The following is a 24,791-nucleotide window of genomic DNA, read 5'->3' on the forward strand; positions in this document are numbered from 1 at the left end:
ATCTCTCACAACCACATGAAGGTTTGCAACCAAACAGACTTAGAAAAACATATACACTTTTAAAAGGCAGGACTGTTTATGCAGAATGAGTTTATTTCTGTAGAGTGCTTCTTTTTCAGTAAGGGAAACATAAAAAAGTGCCAAAAGTACAGAGTTTGATTAAATGAAGCAGTTTTGCAGAGAGGAGTATCAGGCTGAGGAAGTTAACGTGGTTAATGACCTCATTTGTGTTTTAGGGAAGTAAAATAATGTCTGTAGAGCGACGCCTGGCCTGAGACAGAGAGCGAAAAAGATTCTTCTCGAGTGAAACGCGGTAAGTTGTTTTGAAAAAAAAATTCTGCTAATAAAATGGCTGAGGGGTTTATTGAACAATTTTACATTACAAGCAGTTTATGAGTGTAAAATATGTATCTTTGTTATTTTTTTGCGAGTTTAATTATGAAGCTATGTTGCAAATTTTGTGATGAAATATTGTAGCATTAACAAGTTTCTTATTTCTGGTTAAGAGTTGTTTTGCTATTGCAGTTTTTAGTACCATTTTTGTTTTTGTTTGTTTGTTTTATCAAAAATGAGCTAAATTAGTGTGTGAATTTTATGCATTCTTCATAATTATCCTATGAACCAAACTAACAATAATATAAATGTCTTCCAATTTTAAATGTTGTAAGAACTCCGATGCAAAGACTAAATTCTCTTAGGATTAACCACATAAAAAGCATTTATCAGATCAACCTTAAATAACAGGAAATAGAAGGTCAAAATTATTATTCACAATTGCTTTTTTCTAAAATCATATGGAGTCGTTCTATGTTCTAGAAATATGTAAATTAGTTAAGTCTTTCTTTTCTTAAATCTATGTCATACTGGAGTGCAAGATACAAGAACATTTCAATGAATCAGATAATGTTTGAAAAGTTTGTTGATTTCAGTATTTCAGTTTAAACAATGAAACTCTTATATAACATTGATTAATCAGAAAACGAGTGATATTTATCATCCAGTTTCTCAATTAGAGAGGAAACAAAATGTGATGTTTAATAAAAACAAATGTTGGCCTCCTCAGAAGTATGTCCATGCTCAGTTTGTCCCGAAGCCTCAGTCAGTGCAGAATGATTTGGAGGCGATGAGCTTGTAGCCCTGCTGAGGGGTTCAAGATGCTCTGGTTGCTTTAATAGTGGCCTTCAGGTCCTATACATTGTTAAGTTTGGAGTCTTTCTTCTTTTCCATGGTCAATAAAGCAGGTGTTGGTACTTTTGGCAGTTTTTCTGATGAATAAAGTCAGTATCTTGAGAGGATTTGTTAGCAAAGTGAAGCATAAAGTCGTCTAAAAGTTTCTGCTAGATGGCTGTGCTGATGTTGAACTTGACACAACACAGTGAGCGAAGAGCTGCGGATGACATGACTCTCCCTGACATCACCGATTGTGGAAACTCCACTCTGGATTCATAGCATCAAGGATTTTGTAGATGTTTTGCACTCTTCTGACAGATTCTGTGACGTTGATTTCCTCCATCTTTTTTAAAGGTTTTGTTGGCTCTCGCAGCCTTTATTTGAAAGTAGTTCAACAGGAAAGAGGGTAATGAGGGAGAGGAAGACATGCAGCAAATATCACCAGGCCAGGAATTGAACCGGCGACCACCGCCAAGAGGACTAAGGCCTCAATACGTGTGGTGGCTTTGCCCCTGCGCCACCACAGCACCCCGTCTGTTGACCGTTAGATTGTGGAGAACACAGCATAATATTTCCACCTTTTAAATGATTTTTTCTTTTTTGTAACATTAGTTACATTTTTCACTTTTCAGAAAACATAAACCATCAAAATTAACAGCACTAAATGTACTAAATCGCTCAGTATTTTTTGTTTCTCTTAATCTGTCCTAATATGTTTGATTATTTAAGTGAATTTCTAATGTTCTGCTTTACTGAAGTGTAACTTTACCTGCAGTTTTTCAGGCCAATCTGACAACATCTTGAAGCTGTGATTGTCACATTTTGATAACACTGCTAAAATGAAACAGAAGCACATAAATAGAGAAATTGGAGGCACCGCGTGGCGCAGCGGTAGAGCGGACCCATTTATTTACGGAGGGTGTAGTCTTTGACTAGACCATCCTGGGGATCTACTCTTTTGCCATTCCTGTCTGGCAACTGTCAAAAAAGTAAAAAAAAAACAAAAAAAAAAACTTTTAAAAACAGCACTATTTATATAGATAATTCTGAGTTTATTTCTTTAGGTTAAAGAAGCACCATGGCCTCAGCTGATGTTGACATGGACATCCACGAGGAAGATACGCCACTGCAAATGGGAAGGAGACAACCTCCTCCTCCACCGAGTCAGATCCGATATTACCAGGCTTCAGAGATGGTGCCAGAAGAAAAAGGTCAACTGCACAACCTGCTCCAGAAACAACCAGCTGTGTTGGGGGTAAGAATGTGGAAAATAAGTTAAAAAAAAAAAAAAAAAGAAAAAAGTCTGCTCTTTTTAAATTATAATACGACCAAAATCAAATCTGGCAAAATCTGGAAATTTGATAATGTACCAACAACTTCATACATGTGGTTGAAATAGACACTAAAGGTCACCAGCTTTCTGGTTATCTGCTGAGTATTTAAAAAATAGGACATTTATCTGGACTCATGGACTCTGCATGTTTCATCCAGTGCTGCGCTGGCTTTGTGTGGGATTTTGAGCCGTCTGGAAAATTTACATTTCAAAGGTTCTGTGGGAGAAAACAGTTAAACCTTATAAGAAAATGACATAATGAAAAGTAGTCTTTTGAAACTAAGCAATGATGTATAAAAAAATAATGTAATAATAGTCAATAATTTGATAGTTCTGCTAATTTAAATGCAATAAAGCCAGTGGCATAATAACTTCACAGTCATTGTTTTTTAATTCAATTACATGATAATTGGTACAGTTACTGGTCAATATACACTAAGTAAACAAATTACCACTATTCTCAACATTTCAATCTATCAAAAATAATTTTTGTTAATTAGTTGAATTTTATTCCTCCATATATTGAATTATACATGAAAACATTTAAGGAACTACACAATATTCTAAATAAATTTCTGTACAAAAATACATCAAATACTTTATTTAAAGAGATGGTGCAGCGGTACAGCATATAATACAGTGAACATACACTTGTTGAATGCTTATGTTGACTATGAAAAATAATTTACCTATTGTTATATGTGAACTGCAAAAGAAAAAATAGGATTTTCCATTTTATTCTCACATTACCAGCTGAAGTAACGGCAACTTTTTAATTTAATAATGTGACACATTACTGACATTGGTTCAAAATGATTATTACCTTGTTGGCAAGTATTATGTTATTGGCTGTTATTGCATTATCGGTCGCTATGAAAGGTTAGGATAAAAAAATTAGCCACAACTGTCAGAAAAATTTCCCAGGTTCTAAAAAAAAGAAGAAAACATAAATAACTTTAGATGACACGCAGGATTCTAAGAAATAAGTCTAAATGTCATATTAAGGAGACGCTATCGGATGCATGGTCCGGAGAGGAAGAAGAAAGAACAAAAGCCGTAACCAAACGGCACCAAAACTGGCCTCAAAATTGTGAAAAGACCAAAATGTAACTTTAAATCTGAAGCCATAAGTCTTTACTAAAGTGCAACCGTTACTACACTGTTACACGTTCAGGAGGATCATTGATAGCTGGGGACATTTGAGCTACAAAAGCACAGAAATCTTAGTTAAAACTGACACCAAGATGGAAGGAGCATGTTAGAAAATACTGAAGAAAAATGGAACCTACTTAGCAATACCTGCAAAACAGAGAAGTCAAACTTTCCCTGAGGTACCACAGAAAATAAATGAAGGTTTTGTTCATTTTGATGGAACGCCTGTTTCTATCTAAAGAGACTAAGAACTTTACCAGTTTTCTAAATTGTCAGCAAGGTGTCATTGATGTCAAAGCAGGCAGTACTAAGAACTGCTTATGTACGTTTTTGATCAGGTTTGGTTGGTTGACAACTTACCATTGAGCAAGAGAAAGGTTTTTATCCCATAATTCATTTTCTGTAAACAAGTTGCTTGAAAATTCAGAAATTCTGCCAGTGAGGTGAACTTAGATCACTGAGCTCAACAGACAAAAGAGTGTTACAAACACTGACAGTCTGACGGCCAACACATCGCTTACCAGTGACAGCTGGAGGCTTATTTGTCCTACATATCAGAAAATCGTTTCTAGGACAACTACATGAGGTGAGATTTTCAGATGCGGTACGAAGGCGAGAACGTTAGGAGGTGTGCAGGAGAAGCCGTCAGTCTAAACTGCAGGTCTGCTGCGCCTATTCAGAAGACAAAGCACCAAGACTTTGTTAAATAGTTCATCTGACAGTCAAAAGTGAGATCAAGATTTAGGCTGAGATAACATGGCGGAGAAAAAAAGAAGCACAGAGAGGTTTTTCTGTACTTCTGGGCAGCAGCAAGAGGAAGTTCATGGGTTAGATCATATTGAGTCTCATGTACATGCAAAGGCTGAAGTTTCGTACATTATAGTCCAGAACTCCATAACTGCATTTAAAGAAAGAAAACTGTTGCATTACATATTTCACTCGATTTTATTTCTCCCATTAACTTAGCCCTTTCTGTTTGTTGCTCAGGGTGTGCTAGACTTCTTGTTTCTCACACACATCACTGGATCACATACATCATGCACACAAAAATTACTTCTACCTCTGTGTCTACAGAAAAATATATAGCTAAAACAAAACTACAACAAACCACAGTTACTCTGGAGGAGCTGCAGAGATCTACAGAGTTTATACAAGTGAAATCCTCTGGACTTTATGGTAGACTGACAAGAGAAAAGCTATTGTTGACAGAAAGTCATCAGAAGTCTAGTTTAAAGTTACTACAAACCGTGACAGGGGCACAGGAAACGTGGAGGAAAATGCTCTGGTCAAAAGAGAAATATCCACACATGCAAAAGTACAAAAACTACGTATCTCCCTGAACACACCATTCTCACGCTGAAACATAGTGGTAGCAACATCATGCTGTGGGGCAGTTCTAGGACGAAAATCTGTTCAAAAGCTGCAGAACATGTTGAAATAATTTTCTAACCCACATTTCAGGTTATGATAGTAACATATGATAAGTACAAATTTTATTTTATCTATTTTTTAAACCTTTACTTATTTCTACATTTAAAGTGTTTACTTTTGCACATTGCGTGAATTTCCAGTTGCATTTAAATCATCTGATACTTTGCTACTGCATCATAACTTATTTCTGGTGCATCAAAAAAATAGGTGTGAAAAATAATCTTCTTCATTCATCTTTTGGTCATCATAACAAAATAATTTGTTCTGCTTTCAAACATATTTAGACACCGATGCATTTTTCTCTGTTCATCACATTTGTTTATCGGGTTGAGCAGCTTGCTGCAGAACAACTTCATTACCTCACGGATCCTTTCCCGTATCTCACCAGCAAGTACTGCAAACTTATTAACCCACCACTGCGCAAAGAACTGACATGCATACATACATCTCAGACACTGATCAGCAGGTTGTTTTTACTTACCACCTCTTAATAAAGATCACGTTATGTATTGCTTGCAAGATAACAGGGAATATCATTTTCCATTTCTTATTGTAGCTACATTTAAATTAAACACGTCTCCTACTGCTTGCATCAAAACTGCCCGTTCCTTAAAAACTGAGTATTTTTCCACTGAAGTAACCCATCTGCGCAGTTCGATGTTATTAATAGTAGCTATTACTTGCAGTCATCTTCTTTATCTTCGACCCGATCTCATTTAAGGCCTCTTAGTGTGTTAGCCGACATCTTTTTTTTCTTCACTTTCAACCTTTTTCTCTCAGTCTCTGCAGATAATGAGCGGGACCCTCAGTGTCGCAGTGGGCATACTCTTTGCTGCAACTCAGGAAATGCACCAGTCCCTTTTCTGTCTTTTCAGAGTCTCACAGCTGACCGGAGCCCTTGTAAGTCGTTGCGCCAACCAGAACATAATCATTAAATATATATATATATATATACAGCAATAAAAGAAAGTCTGACGTCTACATTCTCCTTCCTTACAGTTTGTAATAGCCGGACTTGTTTCCAACTTGTTGTTCAAATATCCAGCGTTGCTGATGGTGAGACTTTAACAACTTTTTGAAGCAACAGTAGTTATGTATATATATTTATAAAAAAATGTAAACAAAACTATGCATGACTTTTTGCCATCACAGGTGTCAATTGCAGTTAACTGTGGCTGCATTGTTGTAGCCATTATTGGTGCAATTCTGATAAGCGTCGACCTGGCTCGGTGGAATCCACAAAACGATCCATTTATGAGAGTAAGAATAACAACCACAACTGATTCCAATACATTTATCAGCAGAAGCTCACATAAATATTTCCATTGTGGCAATATTGTTTATTAATGATGTTTTTTTTGTTTTGTTTTTTTGTTTGTGACAGATTGAAGCGATGGGGCTGTGCGTGTTGGGACTGGAGGTTTTCCTCTCTGCAGTCCTCTGCTTCTGGTTCTTCAAAGAGAAAAAGGCAAAATGATTAAACTGCTTGTATTGTTTAAATGAATCGTGTTACAGGGAAGCTATTTGTGCACAGGGAACTGTGGAACTGCGCGCTTTTAGAGGAGACAGTGACACCTTTTATGCTTTCATGTGTGGCTTTAACTCTGTTGCCTGTGCTAGAGCAAAAGCCCCTGCAGCGCAGCCCGGGCTGTGGTCTGCGTCTGATGTTTTTGACATGGACTGCAAAACGCAAGAGCTGCGGCAACCAAACGTCAGTTTCCCCTCATGTGAGAGCATAAACCACATTTTAACTCTGCATCGCTTTTGAGTAACGGTGATATCGGCTCTCCCTTTGCATTGTGTCTGTACCCAGAGGGCTCTTTGTGTGGTTTCGTGTTCACACTCTAGCAGTGGAAACGTTTTTGTCACTTGTTGTGAGGCAAAGTCGCACATTCACACTTCTGTCTTTATTAGCCAAAAAAATAAAATAATAAAAAGCTTCAGCTGCAATCTTTAATGTGTCGGAGGAAAAAAAAACGCAGAAACAGCTTTAAACTTTTTATTAATCTGTACAAACGTGTAACTCAGAAGTCACGGGAATACAATGCAGCACTGCCTGAAAGTGTCTTCTACTTTATTTGCAAAATACATCTACAATATAAACACATAACTATCTCACTGAATCAAATGTACAGACCTCTGACGTACCATGACAGAAACATGACATCATCTGTTAGTCTAAGTCAGTTACAGTATTGTCATAAAATGCTATTTTTCTGTTTCAGTTTAATTAAAGTCTTAGTGCTCCAAAAATCAAGTCCTTCTTATTTTCATCTTCTTTTTTCTCTTGTGTGAAATTTGCTGTTGAAAACTTCACAACTGCAAAAAAAAAAGAGAGAGAAAAGAAACATAAATAGCTTCAATGACTATACATCAAAAATACACACATTACAGCAGTAAAACTTCTACTTAGGTGAACATGCAGCGCTGGACATGCTAAACAAGGACAAAGCAGAGTTTTTGGAAGGAAAACATCTCGTCAAACAGTCCTTTACAAGATAATGTGATGTGTGAGTGTCACTAAAATAAGCTTCATTTGAGGTTGTGCATAAAAAGTATTAGTTGCGCAATATTATTACTAATAAAAGTTATACTCATAAAGCTTTCTCCTCTAGAGATAAGTACTAGTTTCTGTGTTATCGTGCAACAATTAACGGCTAAAGACAATTCTGGAGAATAATAATAGATTTTTGTTTTACTTGAAATTAATTTAAATGGAAAATGGTGTGCAGTTGCAAGGCGGTTTATCTCGTCTCCAAAGCGCTTTTCACTACATTCAGGAATTCTCAAATTTTCACTCACAAACTCCTACCTTTTGAACCTCCTTCAGTCTCTTTATTTCTGCTCTTTACTTTTGATTTAAATACTATTTTAAAAAGATCTAGTTGCTTCCATTCACATTTGAAGTTTGCTTTAGTTTATAAGTGTATAATATATATAATAATACACTCTAGAACTAACTAAAACTAAAAATAAGAATAATCTCATGGAGTGCATGGTATATTTTTAATTGGTAAGGAGATCAAGGATGAAAATAAAAAAAATAGATAAATGAATACAAATGTTTTAAAAAAATTAACCAAACATAATACAAATATACAGTACAGACCAAAAGTTCGTATCCAAACTTTTGGTCTGTACTGTATGCCTAAACCGTAAGAAGAAATTATGAATTAATACAACAAAATAAAAATCTATATAATGATATTTGTGTATTTAAATCAGGGCAAAGACAGAGAAGTTAACTATTTTTAAAAAATACATAAATTGTTCTTAATGCTGACCGTTCTAGAATTCATTTTTTATTTCTACAGCAGTCGGTTGAACAGGTTGAATGGTTTTACTCAAAAACAATACATTTCTATGCGCTGCCAGGCCGTAAAACACAGATGCACGACAGCATGCGTTCAAACATGTGGAACATGAGCTTCTCTGGTGGGTTGTGTTTTCCCCCTGATGTTGGACCCGCAGAGAAAAACAGAAGAATGAGGCAAAAGAAAGCCAAGAAGCTCACAGGAACACACAGCCAGACAGAGAAAGAGTCTGCTGAATTCATCTGTACACACCATCATGCAACATGAACATCGACACAAAAAAAACAAACCCAAACACATTTACTTAGATTAGTACTCAGGTCAGGAGTTAATGTGGTTGGAAAGAGTCCACTGCTGTGACTGAGGTTACTTACAGGGCTAACCCTCACCAGTCAGACTACTGTGGAGAGGCCGACCGCTACATGAGTGGCTGCTCTCTGGTAAAAGCAGAACAGCAATGGAAATAGAAGTGGTGTGAGAATCTAAAGCCTCAACAAGAATCTAAAGCCCCAATCTAAACCTCCAGGGAGAAAATTAACTTACAGTGGAGCTAGTTCTTTTAATAACGACCCAAAACTGTAAGTATAAACTTGTCAAATGATTAATAATACAATAACAACAACAATAATTGTATATTAATAATTATTATTCTAACTGTTACTATATTAGTACTAAAAACAACATTAAATTTAAACTGCATCCAATTCTCACTTTTAAAGTTCTTTATAGTTTGCTTCAATCAGTCCTTGAAAAAAAAGGAACAATTCAAAAACATCAATAAAAGCCTTAATTTAAAATCCCTCAATATGATAATGATGTGTAGCCTTAGTTACAGGCTAAAACGAAAGCTCTGGCTCTGAGTGATACTCTGGCTGTTATCAGTGGCTGCATCCAAACAATGTCGTCTTTAGTCTTGCTGAATGTTAAAATACTGAAATCTCTCCTCTGTTCTTTCTTCTGACTTTTTTGTAGCTCTTAAAAGCAAAACTTCTGCCAGAAAACACAAAAGGAAAAAAACTGATGACGACTTGCAGTATCATTTAACGGTTTGCTCTTCTGTGTCTTCATTTGAATGAATCATAACATGAACCTCGAATGATCAGAATGCTACAGAAAGTGCAAAAATAAAGAACATGAATGTGTGATAAAAATTCCCACGTATTCACTAACTTAGATAATTTATCCTCATCATACTGTAAAGAAGATTTACGGGAAATGTTGGATCAACACTTTCATCAAACTGTATTACACTTCAGGCACTTCTGCAGAGATCTCCAGGCTCCACATTGTGGCTTTATTTTGGCCAAAAATGAGCAAATAATGTTACATAAGCTTTTCATCATCTGGCACTAACAATTTTTGATCAAAATACAAAAGAGAAGTAAAATTGGACACATTTTAAATATCAGATATTCCTAAAACTCAATAAGCTAGTTTTTCCTCTAAGCCTCAAGCAGGTTTTCCAGCTCTAGACAAATTTTATTTAGTAGCATCAGGGGCAAAAATGTTTCTTTGGACTGGAGCAAGTCAGAAGACATAACCCCCAGCTAAAGAGCACCGTTAGAAAAGAAATCCCTGGAGAAATGTGCTCTTCTACAGCACAGAGTGTGACTTCAGATAAAAAGGCCTAAAAAAACAGTCAGTCAGACACTTACTGCTGTGATGAACTTGGTGCCGTGCGGCTGGAGGTCTTCATCTTTGTGGAACATCGGCGTGGAGGTGATGGAGGGAGCGGGCGTGGAGGAGCAGAGGAAATCAGGCGACTCGTTGTTGGTGTTGTTAAACGTCTCCATGACGACACCGGGAGGTCCAGGGATGGTGAGGGTGCTCAGCCCTGTTACGCTGTCACTGGAGTTGCACTGGGAGGACGACGTCTCCGAGCCCTCAGTAACTGGCACAGAAACACGCAGAGTATGTTGTTGAAGAAAGAAAGTATCAAATATTTGAAGGCAAAAAGTTTTCATTTTTCACACGGACTGCGACGGAGTTAAAGCTTCGGCATGTGTCTGCGTTTGGCAGCTCCTAGTGGCAGCACCAAAGAAGACACTTTGGGGAACAAAAATCTGAAAAACATTATTCTATTTTTTATCCTGTCAATTTTTCAGTAAATGCTTTGAGAGTTAAAAAAAGGGAGAAGAAAAAGCAAATCGGAAATAATAATAATAAAAAAAATGAGCACTGTAATAACTTTTAAAATCTAACTAAACTATTTTATCTAAACATCCAAATCAAGTTGCCACTGACTCAAGGAAGGCCTGCTGCTGACGACGTCCTGCTCCAGCTCGTCCTCCTCTATGCAGTCATACGGCCACTGGGCGAAGGACGCCACGCTGCCCATCGGGTACAGGTATGGGTGAGGGTGGGACGGCGAGGCGTACAGATGGAGGTTGAGGGAGCCCAGAAGAGAGGAGGACGACTGGCTGCTGGAGGAGGAGGTGCTGCTGTTGGAGATGGTGGAGTGGGGCCTCTTAAACGCGGCGCAGTGATCGAACGACGACACCGCGATGGACGCCCGCGTCCGACACTCTGTGTGTAGAAAGGAGAACAGGGACGATGCCTGAATTGAAAAGGCAAAAGTAAAGGAAGCTAATTTTCTGACATGAATTAGGCAATGTTTCTAAAGATAATTTGGATTTGGCTTTAGTAAAAAAAAAAAGTTTAAACTTTATGATATTTGATGCAGCTGTTCTCTAGAGTTCAATCAGAGAGTAACTGGGTGTTAAAAACATTCATTCTCAAACGGTTGATTTGTTTTAAGTTTTTACACATTTTCTTTGCACATTTACTTCGACTGGTTAAAAATGAAGTTATTTGAATGAGTCTAAAAAGACGGATAGTGTGGATAAAATGTTGACCACTCACCTTCTCTACAGAACCTGTCCTTGGAAAAATCTAAAGTAAAATCAGATTAAAAGAGCACAGCTCACCTGTCCCCTTCATGATGTAGTCAATGGCTCTATCACTGATGGCTGCATCACTGGGCTTAATGTCCATGAAAGGTTTATTACCGATCCCCATGGAAACCATCTCCTGCATACGCAGCTCTACGGTGAATAAAAACAAAAAAAACAAAAAAAAATTGAACATTATTTTCACCTGAAAAGAATCAGGTCACAATCACAGAAATTCTAAATAATTTTTTGAGACATCTGTATGGATGAAAGTTAAAATATACTCCAAGAATATAAAAGATCTTAGCACAAGAAATACAAACTGGAAAGGATGAAATGAATCCATGTCGGATGGAAGAAAATTGCTACTGGAAGAATAACTTGGATCCAGTTAAAAATAAAGTATAGTCATATAATACGATTGTATGTTTTGAATTATCATCCTGCTGAACAACCAAATGAAGACCCATTTTCCTTTTTTTCTGGCAGAGGTCACAAGAGGTCATGCAATCCATAAGTATACATAAGAAATATCTAAGTTAAAAGTTATATTTTTTGCTCCTTTTCAAGCATTTATTTTAGCTGTTATGTGAATTATTCATATTTATTATTGTCTGAATGAAATAAAAAAATAAAACAGTAATAGGTCCACAGCATGACACATCCTCTGCCATACAGAACAGTGACATGAGATGCATCGTTTCACTCTGAGCCTTTTTGGAGGGTTTGTTGCAGAAAGAATTTGACATTATTGCACATGGAGAGTTCAGTAAAGCATGTTTACAGCTTGTGATGTTAGGACAGAAAAATCTTTTTTCACATCTTTGACATTGGTGGAAACACATCCTTCCTTCTCCTAACATTATCTAGTCATGGTGAACAACTTAGCAATTTTTTTTAACTTGTTTTTAGCAAATTGGTATAAAAATAGTCACAGATTTTATGTGCTGTATGGACACTTTTTATTTGACTTTTTAACCCACCTCTGTTTCTGAGGGCCTGCCTCCAGAGGATCTTCCCAATAATAGCCGTCCACACTGCCTTGACCTCAGCCGAGCTGGCCTGGAGTATAAACGTGTCCTGGGACTTCCTCCGACGGAACCAGATCTCAAAGCGAAGGCCGCTGTCACCAACATTTTCCGTCATACCTATTTCTGCTGTCTGCACAGAAAAACACAGAAAAGTTTAACTCAAGTCAGTCAACAATGACAGAAATGCGTTTGAAAAACCCTGAAATCTTACTTTGAAGGACTGCTTGTAGATGTAAATGTCGTATCCTCCCTCTATTTTCTTGGTCTTGCTGAAGAGGATGAGGTCCTCAAACAAGAAGACGTGGCGAAGGTATTTCCTGCGTCCACACCAAACGATGAACTCATCCTGGCAGCGGAGCTGACCCTGCTCTTTCAGGTTCACCTGGAGAGGAAACATGGCCGCTCACATGCGTCACAGAGAACAATGCAGTTCCTCATAGGACGAAAACAAGATGACTTCTATTTCAGAAAATAGCTCTGATGACCCCTCAGTCACCTTAGTTATAGAGATGTGATCGAATTCCCTGGGTACTCACATCGCAGCCACGGATTGCGTCCATCGCCAGCAGGTCGTTCCCGTGGCGAAGCTGAAACCTCACCATCTCCTCAGCAGTGCGAAGGTCACTCAGCTCCTGAGAGAAGCTGCACTCCTTTATCAGATCTTTGAGCAGCAGTGCGTATTTGCTCATCCTCTGAATGGGCTTCAGCAGGTAGGACGCCAAATCCATCTTGTCTCCCAGCTCCAGCTGCTTATTCTAGACAAACAGAGAGAGGAAGGCAGTTCAAGCGTTTTTATCAACAGGTTTCTGGTGATGTGACCTGTAGCTCACGAGGAATGTGACCAGAGCAGTTTTAAACGCACCTTAAAGAACTCATGGCCATGGCTGCTGAGCAGAGCATCCGACTGCGGCTTATTCTTGCTGTACAGAGCGTACATTCCAAACTGATCCTCCTGCACCCAACGTGAATCAGTTACCACAACGTCTACATCACAGAGCACGCTGTCACTTCAGCTGACAAACACATTAAAAGACCAAGACCTCAGAGGATGCTGGGAGGCACATGAATTGTAGACAAATTAGAAACTATTTCTAATTACGTACCTAAATCCAGTGATTCCTTAAGTAGAATTTTACAAAGTAAAAATCAAAACACAGAACCTATAAATTTTTATTACTAATTAAAGCTAAAAACTTAAAGAATTCTAGAAAGAAAAAATAATGGAAACCACAAAACCTGAAAAATTTTGGAAAAATGTAAAACTGAGATAAGGATAAACAACTGGGCAGGAAAAAAAAAAACGTGCAAATAAAATGTGGGAAATAAAAAAAAAAAAATTATAAAAACTGAAATAAGGATCACAATTAATAGAAAAACAAAGAACATGACATATAGATTCAATGAATTTGAAAAATAAAAACTAAGCACATGAACTGAAATAATAATGTAATTTAATTCTATATTTCAACCTCTTTAAATTATATATGATAAATTGCTTTAAAACTTTCTTATTCATATGTAATATATTTTTTTTTTCTACACTACACTAGAAGTGTATATACTACTAGTGTACTATATACATTAGTAGTAAAGTATGCTATATAGTATTTTGACAAATTTCATCTTTCAGTTGTTGATACATTTATTTCCTAATAAATAAATCTATCATTTGTACATTTTCATCTATTTTAAGAGAGCTTTGACCTGATTTACATCTCATTCTCACTCAGGGCGCTTTTACAGAGACCTCCACTTACATGTCGCAGGAAACAGCTGCTGATGCTCAGCGGAGAGTGAGCGCTGGCCTCCAGCTCCTTCAGGAAGTACTGGCTGTGGAAGTCCCACAGTTTTTCCAGGTTCCCAAAAATGATGCTGCGCTTCCCTCGCAGGTCCTGCGGCAAGTCAAGACGCTCCATCTCGGGGAAATAGTGCTCAATGATGTAGCTGAGAGAGCGAACGTACTCCCTCTCTGTGGAAATCATTTCATCCATGATGTGCTGAACTTTACTGGGAAACACAAACATATGAATGATAAGCACATACCACAACTTACTGTGTTAATGTGAAGTTATTGCCAGAATAACTGGGTTATACCGTCACCTGCTCTGTTTCTTGCCATCTCCTTCACTGCGTCGGTTGTGTGTCCTTGAAGGTGTGGACATGCTGCGGCTGCGTCCCAGAGCGGGACTGGTCACATCGGGCCTCAGCAGCTTCTTCTCTGCCGACACGTTATTGGCAACCTCCAAGCCCTTAATGTAGACCCCCGTGTAGCCGTGAACGTGGCTGATGTCTGAGTGGCCGCCGTCCCTCGGGGTCAGCTCGTAGCTCATGGTCTTCTTCATGATCTTCTTCATCGGGTGCTTTCGAAGCCGAGTGGCCTTGGAGTACACTGGCTCAGAGTGGCAGGAGACGGTCGAGTCTATGGTGCAGTCGCTGTCCGTGTCATCGAGAGTGCATGAGCTCTGGCCCAGCTTGTCTTCTCTGTCCACGGGGAACCTGAAGTGCGATGGAGACGAGATGGAGCCGGAGGGGCTCCTCGAAAAAGATTCAGCAGAGAGACTCTTGCTGTCCTCAAATGTAAGTGAGGTAATAGCTCCAGGTAAGTGCAGACATCCATTAGCTCCGGGATGTTCTGGGGGCACCACACAGCTTTCTGCAGCCGGTAAGGAATCCCCCGTGCCGACAGCGCTGGGGTTCTGGTCTGACATCGAGACTCGAGCCAGCGTCGCTTCCAGCTGCCGTTTGGTCTGCTGGCATTTGTGCCACATGGAGTTCCACTGCTGCAGCTGCTGGGGGCACTCCAGCGAGAGTACCATGTTGTTGAGAGTGCTGAAGTTGTCCATGGAGAATTTAGATGCTTCCGTGCAGTAATCCTGCAGGATTTTCACCACAGACGGTGAAAATGTCTGATCGGGGCTGTCCAAACTCAGCTGGTGGAAATAATCCCGACAGTGCTCTATCCACTGCTGCGCCTAACCACGTGAGGGAAAGCATTTCACTTGTAGAACAAAAGCATAAGATGAAAGCTGCCTTTTGAGTTTATTCAAATTACTAATGGCTGCTATTGATTTGATAATTTGAAACATTTAACTGTGACAAAAATGAGGAAAAAACAAGAAAAAATTCTGTATAATTTTCATAGCAATGCATAGTGAATTAAATATGAATATATTTTCTTAAAATTGTATGTCTAGGAAAAATATACTAACATATCACTTGACTTTAGGCAGAATTTAAAAATGATTTCTGAAACTCACCGAGTCATAGAACTCGTACAGGTTAGTTAGGACTTCTAACTTAGCCTTCCTCTCCTGTACTCTGCTTAAGACGGACCCCAGACGTTGTTTAAAGTTGCAAGGAGCCGATTCTGGAAGAGAGCTGGGATTCTGTTTCAGGAGCCTCGTCTGGAACTGTCAGAGAAAAAACAAAATGCATGAGAATGACGTGTCTCAGAACAGCCTGTAGGAAATAGTTTGGATTTTTCAGGTGGGCTTTCAATGAAAAGACATGAGTAGTCAGTATACTATATGCAGCAGGCAACAGAATTGGAGAATTGGTAAAAAATTTGCATGGAAGTGTTAAGCCGAAGGCTTCTCTGAATGGGAGGAAAACTGGAATAGGTTTTAGACTTTAAGTGTTTATTTTCCTTTTCAAGGTAATACTGTAGGTAAGATACTGACTCCTCATGTCTACCATAACATGATTCTACAGAACCATGCAGAGGTTGGTTTGTTTGTTTTTTTTAGTTTTTATTTACCTCCGACTCCTCCAGAAACTGCTCCAAACTCTCCTTCATCTCTTTTATTTTGTCTGTAGACAAAGTTACAGATTCCAGAGGTAGAAGATGCTTCTCTTCCTCTAAGCTAAACCAGCGCTTTATCTAGAAAAAAAAACACATTGTTCATCCAAGTAGTTTTGTTATCAACATCAAACATTATATAAGAATCTGGTGGAAAGGGATGTCTGAATCTGAACTCACCTGTTGTGTCTGCTCCTCAAACTTGTGAAGCTCCAGCAGATCCTCCAACTCTTTCTGCGACTTGTTGGACAGGATTACCAGTTCATGAACCTCTTCATCTACTTGGTTGTAGAGTGCATTCAACATCTCAATTGCATCTCTGAAAAGCAAAAGTCACTGCAGTTGGTAATTTACATTTTCACGTCACGAGTCCCAAGTTGTGGTCTAATTGTACCTGTAGTTTTCATTCTCACACGCCTCCTCCTTCCTGATGCGAGCGAGAACAGTTCCTCCTTCCAGACGCAGTCTGTTCAGATGCGTGTCGTCTAGTACACTCTTCATGAGATGCCTCTGCCGTTCCAACACCTCAGACACCTCCTGAGTGGCAAATGAACGGATTTCACATTTACTGACACAAACACACACTTCTCTACATTTTGTTGGAATTTTATCAGACAGACTTACACAAAGATGTTCATAGTAGTGAAGTAATAGGGGAGTAACATGGTTGTCAGTTATTTACTAATAAAAATATACCAAGTGTGGTGTGCATTTTTTTATTTAGCTGCTACGAATCAATACTTTGTAAAACCACCCTTTCAGAGGCAAAGAGGGGGAACACTTTTGCATGGCACTGTGTGTTAAATAATAAAGTCAGGGTTAAGAAAAAAACATCAGTCACCCAAATTTGTCCCCCTAGGGACCTCCCAGATGTTTCACAGGCACAAAGCGTTTTATTGTATTCAAGTGAGTGCTTTACCTGAGAGGTCTTGAGGTCTCCAGAAACACTCAGAGTCCTGATGGACTCCTGGAGGAAGCTGATGGCTGCACTGCAGCTGCTGGCAAAGGGCTCAATTTTCTACAGGGAACAGAAAAGAAAACAAACCGAGACAGCCGGATGGATTAACAGCATTAACTATTGCCACACGTGAAACCAATCATGCTTCAACAAGCTCGCAGGCTTTTCCCTATAATTGTTTGGAACATTACAATGATCTTCCTTTGTACTTTTATTTGCAATAAAAAACTAAATAATGCCAACAACCAAAAAGAAAACTTTTTTTAAAGCTTCTTGAGCCTTGTAAAGCTGGGTTAACAGATGTATTTACGATTCTGGCAACAGAAAAGGTGCCTGCGTCAGACGCACTTGTCTGAAGCCGATCCAGTGGTTGTGGTCGTAATGATAGGTGCCCTCCAGGTCTCGTGTCAGCTGGGTTTGGTCGATGTGCTTCAGCAGTGCCTTCAGGGACGAAAGTGTCTCAATCTGTGCCAAGGAGAAAAAAGAAAAAAAAAAAAAAAACCCGTCTGAGTCAAGAGCATGCCGCTAGTCTCGCCTCAGAGGAAAAGCAGATTTAAATGCCTGCAGGTCAATTCCTGCATGCAGCTAATCTCAGTCAGCAGATCATGCAGTGAAAAGATGAATGAGGAACAACCAGATATCTTTCAGACGTATAAATAAGTAAAACAATTAGACGTCACTTTTACCTGTACACCAATATCCCTGTCCAGTTTGGCTGATCCATCTTTGTCCACCAAGAACAGGATTGAATAAAGTGCATTTGGTACTAAAGCCTGAGAAAATCAAGGAAAAACTCCAATTGAAAACAATGCATTATATTCCCATATAGGTTTCTCACAATGAGAGAAAAGTTAGACAATCTTACATCACATAGAGAAAAGCTTAACCATAACATGATGATATGTATCGTTTGGCTTTAGCAGCCAACCAGCTCCCAGCTGGTGGTTAAAAACAGACAAGTAAAGACAGGCCTCGGTGCGAGAGCCCTGAGGTCAGGCATTTTTAAAAATATGCCTTGGAAGTGCAGGCACTATACTCTATAAGGTGTGTCTCCTCAAAAAAAAAAAAGCAAACAAAACAAAAAAAAAAACACAAAACAAAAACACAAACCACACAGTGTCGGAGTCCGAGAGGCAGAACAATTGCAAACGTGTAAGGAATGAGACGTATCATAGCTCTGGTGCGGAGACATAACATTACAGACTTTTTTAGCAAGGCGGAGAGAAAAAACAAAAAGCCGTTGGGTGTGTTGGAGGGTAATTACAGACTTTCCACAGTGGGCTCACCTGAAATTCAAACAGAGATGACAACAGAGTTGGGACAGGCTGCTGTTTTCTGCTGTCTATTATAACAGCCAGACCTTGATCACGCCTTTCTTTCCTACAACCAGAGAGTTACGGTTAGTGTGCTGCCTTGATCCAGCACATGATTGCATGCAGTTACACAGAAATTAATACTCTCTACTCTAAGGGAGCAAACCCCCTTTATATGTGATTATCTTGTGCTGGGTTTAGAGACATTTTATGTTTGCTTGACTAACATCAAAGACATGCACAATGTTCTCTGTGTGGAGGAATGCTGAATGTAGGTATTACAGACGTCTCTAGCAGCAGACATGTTTGGGTACTCCTTTCATGACTAAAATGTTCAAATATGCTGCCTTAAAGAACCAGTTTGTACAGATTGTGAAATGACAAGTTCATCATTTGTAGTTACTACTCCAATTTGGTTGTGTTTAATGGTGCATAATCCTGAACACGTGACACATACCTCAGAGTTGAGTGGTAGTAGCCCAGTAAACACGTTACATCGCTGACTCTGCAGGTGTCAAGTGCCCACACCTCGGCTCTGGTGCACACCTGAAGCACTGGTCTCCCTCCACGGTCTCGGTTTCCTGGAACAGAGAAAATGCATCTCAGGGAATTTTGTTGGGACTTCATGTGATTACAGTGTGATCAAAATGATTTTTCAAAATAACTGTGACACATATTTGCACCCAACCTCCTTTATCCTGATGCTAAAATTCAATTGCATTTAACTAGTCCATAGAGTTCCACTATATGTCATTTCACCTAAAAAAAGCTGTTCAGTGAAGGTCTTAATGGTCTGTTAGAAAACATTAGTGAACAAATAGCACCATGAAAGCAAAGGGACACACAAGGCAAGTCAGCAAAAAGCAGGGTTAGGTAATAAAATTATGTTAAATTTGATCAGTTAAAAAGAACACAGCACATCCCATGGATTACATCCTCCATACGGAGAAACATGTTGGTGGCAGCATCATGCTGTGGGAAGGATTGCCTCATATGGGACTTAGAGCCTAATCTGAACTGACAGGAAGATAGATAGATGGAGCTAAATATGGGAATGTTATTAAACCTATTAGAAGCTGCAAAATCCAGCTTGCAGTGGTAATTGCAGTGAGATGTATGTGCTAGGGGTTGAACACAAGGGCAAGCCACCATTTAAAGATTTTTATTTGTAAAAAATGTGAATTAACATTTCTCATCTTGCTTGTAATTATGCAATATTCTTAATTTGCTGCAAGAAATCACAATAAAATCCTTTGAAGTTTTAAAGCAGTAAAATATTTCCAGTGGAACATGTGTCTTCCTCTTGTTTTCTCATCTTTCTCATTATTAGCACATAGGAGCACAGATAGTAACATAAAAGGTTTTTGTTTTTTTTGTTGTTGTTGAAAAGGTAATTTATTGCATTTGAATACGACCAGCAGTTTCAGGTTATTGGATTCTAAGAAGGACGTGCTGTGATGTTGACTGGTCCAGAGTCCAGTACATCTAAGACGAGGCTTTGACTTTGAAAATCAGGTCTTGTGTTCAAAAACCTGAACAGTATTGATTTTGTGTGCAACAGTAGCACATTCAGATGGTTGTGCCCTGTTAGTCCGGTTTCCCAAAAGTTATTTGGGAATAACTTTATTGGTGCCAAGTAACAAAAATAATTTGAAAATAGTGTATTTTCACTTGCTAGTAGCCGCAAAGTGCCTAAAAGCATGATTTTAAATGGATTTCTTTTTATTGTCTGTTACATGCTGATGCTTCACTGATTTAAACGATTTTAAATACAGGCCTTAACTGGTTAAATAATGAATTGAATTAAAAATGCTCAGGTATTGGACCACATAAAATGAGAAAAATCTAAAGAAAATTCCTAAAAGGCCTTCAGAAAGAACAAAAAAGAAGAAACAAAGAAAAAATAAATAAAAGAAGCCTAACTAATGAAGTCAAATTAATTTAAAGAAATACAAGTCGGCATTTGAACAGCACTGTGCATGTGAGACGAGCTCACTGAAGAGTTTCCTACCTGCTAAGATCACAGCCCTTGAGGCGAGCAGCTCTTGATTGATTTCTGACATCAATTTGGGAAAGGCCGGATTATAATCACAGAAAGATTTCTGAGCAGAACCTGGACTTGGGGTAATCCCATTTTCAGCTTTGGGACTGTGTGATTCTTCAACACTTGTTTTGTGCCGTCTGATGTCACTGCTGACGCTGTCGGTACGTTGACCTGTAGAGATAAGTGTAAACGGTGAGCACAGCTCTGATAGGTTCCTTAGTGAGGTTTACCAGTCTTCAACTGTAGAACTAAATTAGAGGCGTCCCTTTTTACTGTCCCTTGTACCATGGAAGAAGTGGTTATTTGTGGAGAATTAGATGTTATCTATCAGTGAGTTCACCCTGAGTCATCAATGAGACCAGATGTGTGGTTTTTTGAGTCACAGGAGAGTCTGGTGTTGTTAGACTCTCATATTTTTTTGCCTCCACCTGTTCAACCCAGTCAACCCGGAGGCTCTGTTTACAGGAATGATGGTCTAACATTCCCAGGTGATTCCACACATCACAGCCTTAATTCATTTCCAGAGGGAGCAAACAGACTGCAAACACACGCCTGGGTACCTTACTAAATGGACACTGACATCAAAACACAAGAATTGTTGTTGAGAAATAAGTTAATCAGTAATAAAACAAAAACATCAAATTACTACACGGATTTATTATAGTTAAACATTTCTGTTGTTTTGACACAAGTGACTCCGATGTTAGTGTGTAAATTTAGTGAATCTACTGAATAATTTCATGTTTAATGTTTTTTTTTTGGTTTTTCATACATTTTATTAACCTTGTTCTCAACACATCAGGCATCACGCAGTCTCTGAAAACCCCCTTTTCTTTTCTTTTGCTGTCAGACTACTACTTTGTGATTGGCTGAAAATGTAACCTTCGGAGAGGTCGTAAGTAGGAAGTTCAGAGGGAACTCAGAAGTGCTGCACAGCAAGAGAAAACTCTGGCCACTGTGGATTTTTGAGTGTACAATATGGAAAAAAAGTTGCTCAATTTTGAAACTGTAACTTTTTAAAAACCTTGATGTGCCTTGATACCAGTAACTAGTGTAAACCTTGTTATAGCATCATACATACACATTTGAAAATTTAAGTAACTGTTTACAGATATGTCATCAAACCACTACTATTAAAGTGCTGCACCCACTCTGCGGGTAGCTCTGCTTGTCTTTGTCAATGATTTGATGGATGACTGTTATCTGTTGTCTTTTTAACCAGACTGAGGCCTCTAGTGTTGTCCTGTTGTGCTCTGTGACAGTAAGCCCTCCATGAGAATCCTCTATTGTCTTTAAACAGTTTGTGCATTTCCTGTGCGACGGTGTGACCAGGCCTGTGTTTGCCGCACGTTTCCTAAAATACTTTGTTTCGAGAGGAAGTGACCGACGTAAAGGAAAACCGCCCTTGTATCATCTTGTGTTTTTAGGCAAAAGGTAATCCTAAATCTGCATAGGCTGTTGCAGTTGAGATAAAAACTCAGTTCATGTATTGCAAACATTTCCTGTCATTATGAGAGATTCAGCATCTGGCCGGGTTTTTCTTTTCAAAACAAGAAGAAGTCATATACAGGTAATGTTTCTCAACATCACCATGGTTTGAAAGCATTTTTTCCCCCCTGGATCCCCAGTGACTGTTTGACTCACAAAGGAAACTTTTGTAAAAGAGGGAACCTATCTGGGATCAGTGCATCCCCCGGCAACCCGAATAGCATTGCAGCTCCATCTCATTGTGGGATGCAGGGGTCCCTACGGTCAGTTTACAGGGTTTACAAGATCTTTTGTAGGCTTTGAATTAACACTGTGAGAAAACTGGCTCTGCAAACGCTGAAATACGATCTCGGCAAGAGTGATGTGCTTTTACTCCAGTGTTTTAGATGATCGACAGTTATCCTTTCATCAGGAAATGTCTCTCTCAGCAATATTCCTGGTCAGATATGTAGCAGAACACACATAGTTTTCAGTGCGCGCTCACAATTCACGGAAGACCCAGCATCATTTAAAAACAGCGCGATTTCCCAGGTGGGACCCTCACATCTCAGTTTTCCTGTGCCACCCATCGCAGACCAACAGAAAACAAAACAGACTAATGGCGGGAAAGAAAACACAGGCTTGAGCTCAAATGTTGTTTTTTTTCCAGGGTAGGGCCATACATGCCTCCCTGAATGAGCCAAAGAACACATAGCGTGGGCATTAAAAACGGCAATCACTCATTAATGAGACATTAAAGCCTCAGAGACATAAGCCGTCTCTTCTCCGACTAGAGAACCAGCCATGGGATGAACTGTTGCAACTGGTCTTGCTGCAGGGCATTACTGCACACCCTGCTATTAGTTTGAGGTTTGTCAAGCTCAGAGGGCATTACTTGATGAGTGATAAGTCATTATGATCCAAATAATGTTAGAGAAAGCAAAACCTTTCAAGCAGTCATGAGAATTTGAAAAAGAGAAACTAAATCCCTTCATTTAGGCCACAGATGCATAATTTCTTAGTTGAAAACGATTACGCAGATTTGGGGAATAGTTACATGAGGCGTTGTGATTTTAGGACAATTTTCTTGTCAGGGATTAATGCACATTTCAGAACAGAAGTATTTACAGTAAAGGCAAGCCATACGTGACGATAACTAGAAGTAAAATAACACGCCAACGAAGGAACATATCCCCCACCATAATTACTGCTATGTAATAAACTTGTGGTAAACTTAATTTGTTAGATAACTGTAGATGCTGTAATCTTTACCTCATAATTTTTCGAAGGTTTCCTGAAAAACACATTTAGCATTCAGTTACTTGCTTTAACATAAGGTTCAGCAGCTGTTGTATTTTACAGCTAAAAACAACTAAACGGGTAAAGAAGTAGAGCAGCCTTAATACATTTTGTGTCACTAGGTCATATTTTATATAGTATCTTATTTACACCGTATTGGGGCACATTATAAGTGCGACATTCAATGTGTTTTATTGGGATTTCATGACATGAGGTTAATAATCGCTGCACCAGGACATACCTGAGTCCTCTTTGCTGCTCCTCTTCTCATTTCCAGGAAACACAGCCTCCACATCCAGTTTCCCAAAGCGGAGCGTGTAACCGTTCATCAGTTTTTTGGGAGACACGCTCGTTGAGCCTCCAGAGGAGGATCGCTCTCGGTGGCCTTTTACCTGGCCTGCCTTGATAGTCCTCTCCAGTGACTTGGAGCGCCTGTCTGACCGCCTCTCGGCGCTCCGTAGCCCCTTCTGCAGGTAAAACAGGGGTGTGTTGGGCCTGGAGTCGTCGCTACTGAGCCAACTCCGACTGCCAAACTTCCAGGTTAAATGTTCTCTGGGAGTAGCGCGGGTGTCGGGGCTGCTACCCGGTGTAACGGCTCGCTCTCTCGAGCCAGTGCCAAGTTCAGGGCTTTCTTCCAGAATGGATTCAGAGCTGGACCCGAGGGTCATTGGGTTCTGCAGGGCCTCCAAGTAGGATTCCCTGAAACGTCTCCTGCTGCTTCCATTTGACCCAACAGAGTCTCTTGGGCGTCGTCGAAGGTCTGGAGTACTGAGATCCGTATCAAAGGAGAACCTATTCGACCCTGATTCTCTTTTTCTTCCACCAGCATCGTCATCTCCTGTTTCTTTACCAAACTCCTCTACATGTCCCTCTATTTTAAAGATTGGTGTTGCTGGTTTTTCCCTACAAGCACTCTGGTTTTCACCACTTGAGTCCTTGTGGTTTGTCTTTGGGGAGGTGGGCTCAGAGAAAATGGAGTCAGCTCCCAGAGAGACCAGAGACTCTCTGGAGCTGCGGTGGCTGTCCAGCGTCCCGGTGGAGCCGCTGGTGCTGCAGGTGCTCAGGTGACCCCTGAAGCTGCCTCTGCTGCTGCAGCGAGCTTGCATGATGGCGTCCGCCGTGCTGCTGACAAACAGCGGGTTGACCACGTTCTTCCACGGCGTCTTGTACACGGCCGTACCGGTGGTGAGCAGGCAGTTCTGTAGAGGGTGCAGGTTTCGATCTCGTGTCACATTCTGCAACAACTCAGCCGTGAAGACGCTGCCATACATGCTCTCTGGAATGGGGATCTCTGCGATGGCCTGCCCGCTGGCAGACAGGCATTTTATCACCAGCTTCGCAGCTTTGCGCCCCAAAGGAACGATCTGGAAGTAGAAGTCTCCTTGCTTTAATCGAACCTTATGCAGCGGTGCAAGTTGCAGGACGACTTTCTCGTGAATGCAGAGAGGCCATCCTTCGTGATAAAACAGCAGGCCTCTGAACTTTACCTAAAAGAACGGAGAGACATCAATTAAATTTAGATTTACCAAAAACCTATTATTATCGTTCATGTTTTATGTCTCCCAGCACTTGCTCTCACTTCAACTTAC

The 24,791-nt window shown here is 39.6% G+C and overlaps 2 protein-coding genes across 5 annotated transcripts in view; one reads left to right on the forward strand and one right to left on the reverse strand.

Annotated features, from left to right (window-relative positions):
• The first annotated feature begins 7 nt into the window (after positions 1-7).
• Positions 8-7,143, forward strand: si:ch211-269k10.4 (uncharacterized protein LOC100150242 homolog). 2 transcript variants are annotated; one of them, XM_044117654.1, is made up of 6 exons: positions 8-313; positions 2,235-2,425; positions 5,867-5,986; positions 6,086-6,142; positions 6,239-6,346; positions 6,471-7,143. In XM_044117654.1, the coding sequence occupies exons 2-6, from the start codon at positions 2,249-2,251 to the stop codon at positions 6,561-6,563; spliced, it is 555 nt and encodes a 184-aa protein (XP_043973589.1). In that variant the 5' UTR covers positions 8-313; positions 2,235-2,248; the 3' UTR covers positions 6,564-7,143. The 2 variants fall into 2 exon arrangements, with proteins under 2 accessions (XP_043973589.1, XP_043973590.1); XM_044117655.1 differs by lacking the exon at positions 8-313 and adding an exon at positions 1,700-2,159 and having other exon boundaries at positions 6,471-6,941.
• zgc:158766 (uncharacterized protein LOC100009641 homolog) overlaps positions 7,072-24,791 on the reverse strand; it is a 29,612-nt gene continuing 11,892 nt past the window's right edge. For 2 of the 3 annotated variants that reach the window (XM_044117651.1, XM_044117649.1), the window contains exons 3-24: positions 23,444-24,689; positions 20,404-20,607; positions 18,850-18,973; positions 18,366-18,459; positions 17,766-17,852; positions 17,428-17,544; positions 17,041-17,139; positions 16,516-16,658; positions 16,302-16,440; positions 16,080-16,202; positions 15,580-15,732; positions 14,423-15,294; positions 14,080-14,329; positions 13,185-13,274; positions 12,859-13,077; positions 12,534-12,704; positions 12,275-12,452; positions 11,328-11,444; positions 10,645-10,926; positions 10,056-10,291; positions 8,775-8,837; positions 7,072-7,405 (exon numbers count right to left, since the gene is read on the reverse strand). In XM_044117651.1, coding sequence (XP_043973586.1) covers positions 8,793-8,837; positions 10,056-10,291; positions 10,645-10,926; positions 11,328-11,444; positions 12,275-12,452; positions 12,534-12,704; positions 12,859-13,077; positions 13,185-13,274; positions 14,080-14,329; positions 14,423-15,294; positions 15,580-15,732; positions 16,080-16,202; positions 16,302-16,440; positions 16,516-16,658; positions 17,041-17,139; positions 17,428-17,544; positions 17,766-17,852; positions 18,366-18,459; positions 18,850-18,973; positions 20,404-20,607; positions 23,444-24,473 — 4,773 coding nt within the window. In that variant the 5' untranslated portion in view covers positions 24,474-24,689 and the 3' untranslated portion in view covers positions 7,072-7,405; positions 8,775-8,792. The remainder of the gene's footprint in view (positions 7,406-8,774; positions 8,838-10,055; positions 10,292-10,644; positions 10,927-11,327; positions 11,445-12,274; positions 12,453-12,533; positions 12,705-12,858; positions 13,078-13,184; positions 13,275-14,079; positions 14,330-14,422; positions 15,295-15,579; positions 15,733-16,079; positions 16,203-16,301; positions 16,441-16,515; positions 16,659-17,040; positions 17,140-17,427; positions 17,545-17,765; positions 17,853-18,365; positions 18,460-18,849; positions 18,974-20,403; positions 20,608-23,443; positions 24,690-24,791) is intronic. The other variant, XM_044117650.1, reaches the window with a different exon arrangement.

The sequence above is a fragment of the Gambusia affinis genome, linkage group LG05, assembly GCF_019740435.1.
Source record: "Gambusia affinis linkage group LG05, SWU_Gaff_1.0, whole genome shotgun sequence".
NCBI lineage: Eukaryota > Metazoa > Chordata > Actinopteri > Cyprinodontiformes > Poeciliidae > Gambusia > Gambusia affinis.

Bases quoted from the DNA above. Each gene is read 5' to 3' on its own strand.
- si:ch211-269k10.4 (XM_044117654.1), top strand. From the start codon at position 2,249: ATGGCCTCAGCTGATGTTGACATGGACATCCACGAGGAAGATACGCCA. The intron at 5,987-6,085 runs GTAAGTCGTTGC...CCTTCCTTACAG, and splicing joins CACAGCTGACCGGAGCCCTT to TTTGTAATAGCCGGACTTGT. The intron at 6,143-6,238 runs GTGAGACTTTAA...TTGCCATCACAG, and splicing joins AATATCCAGCGTTGCTGATG to GTGTCAATTGCAGTTAACTG.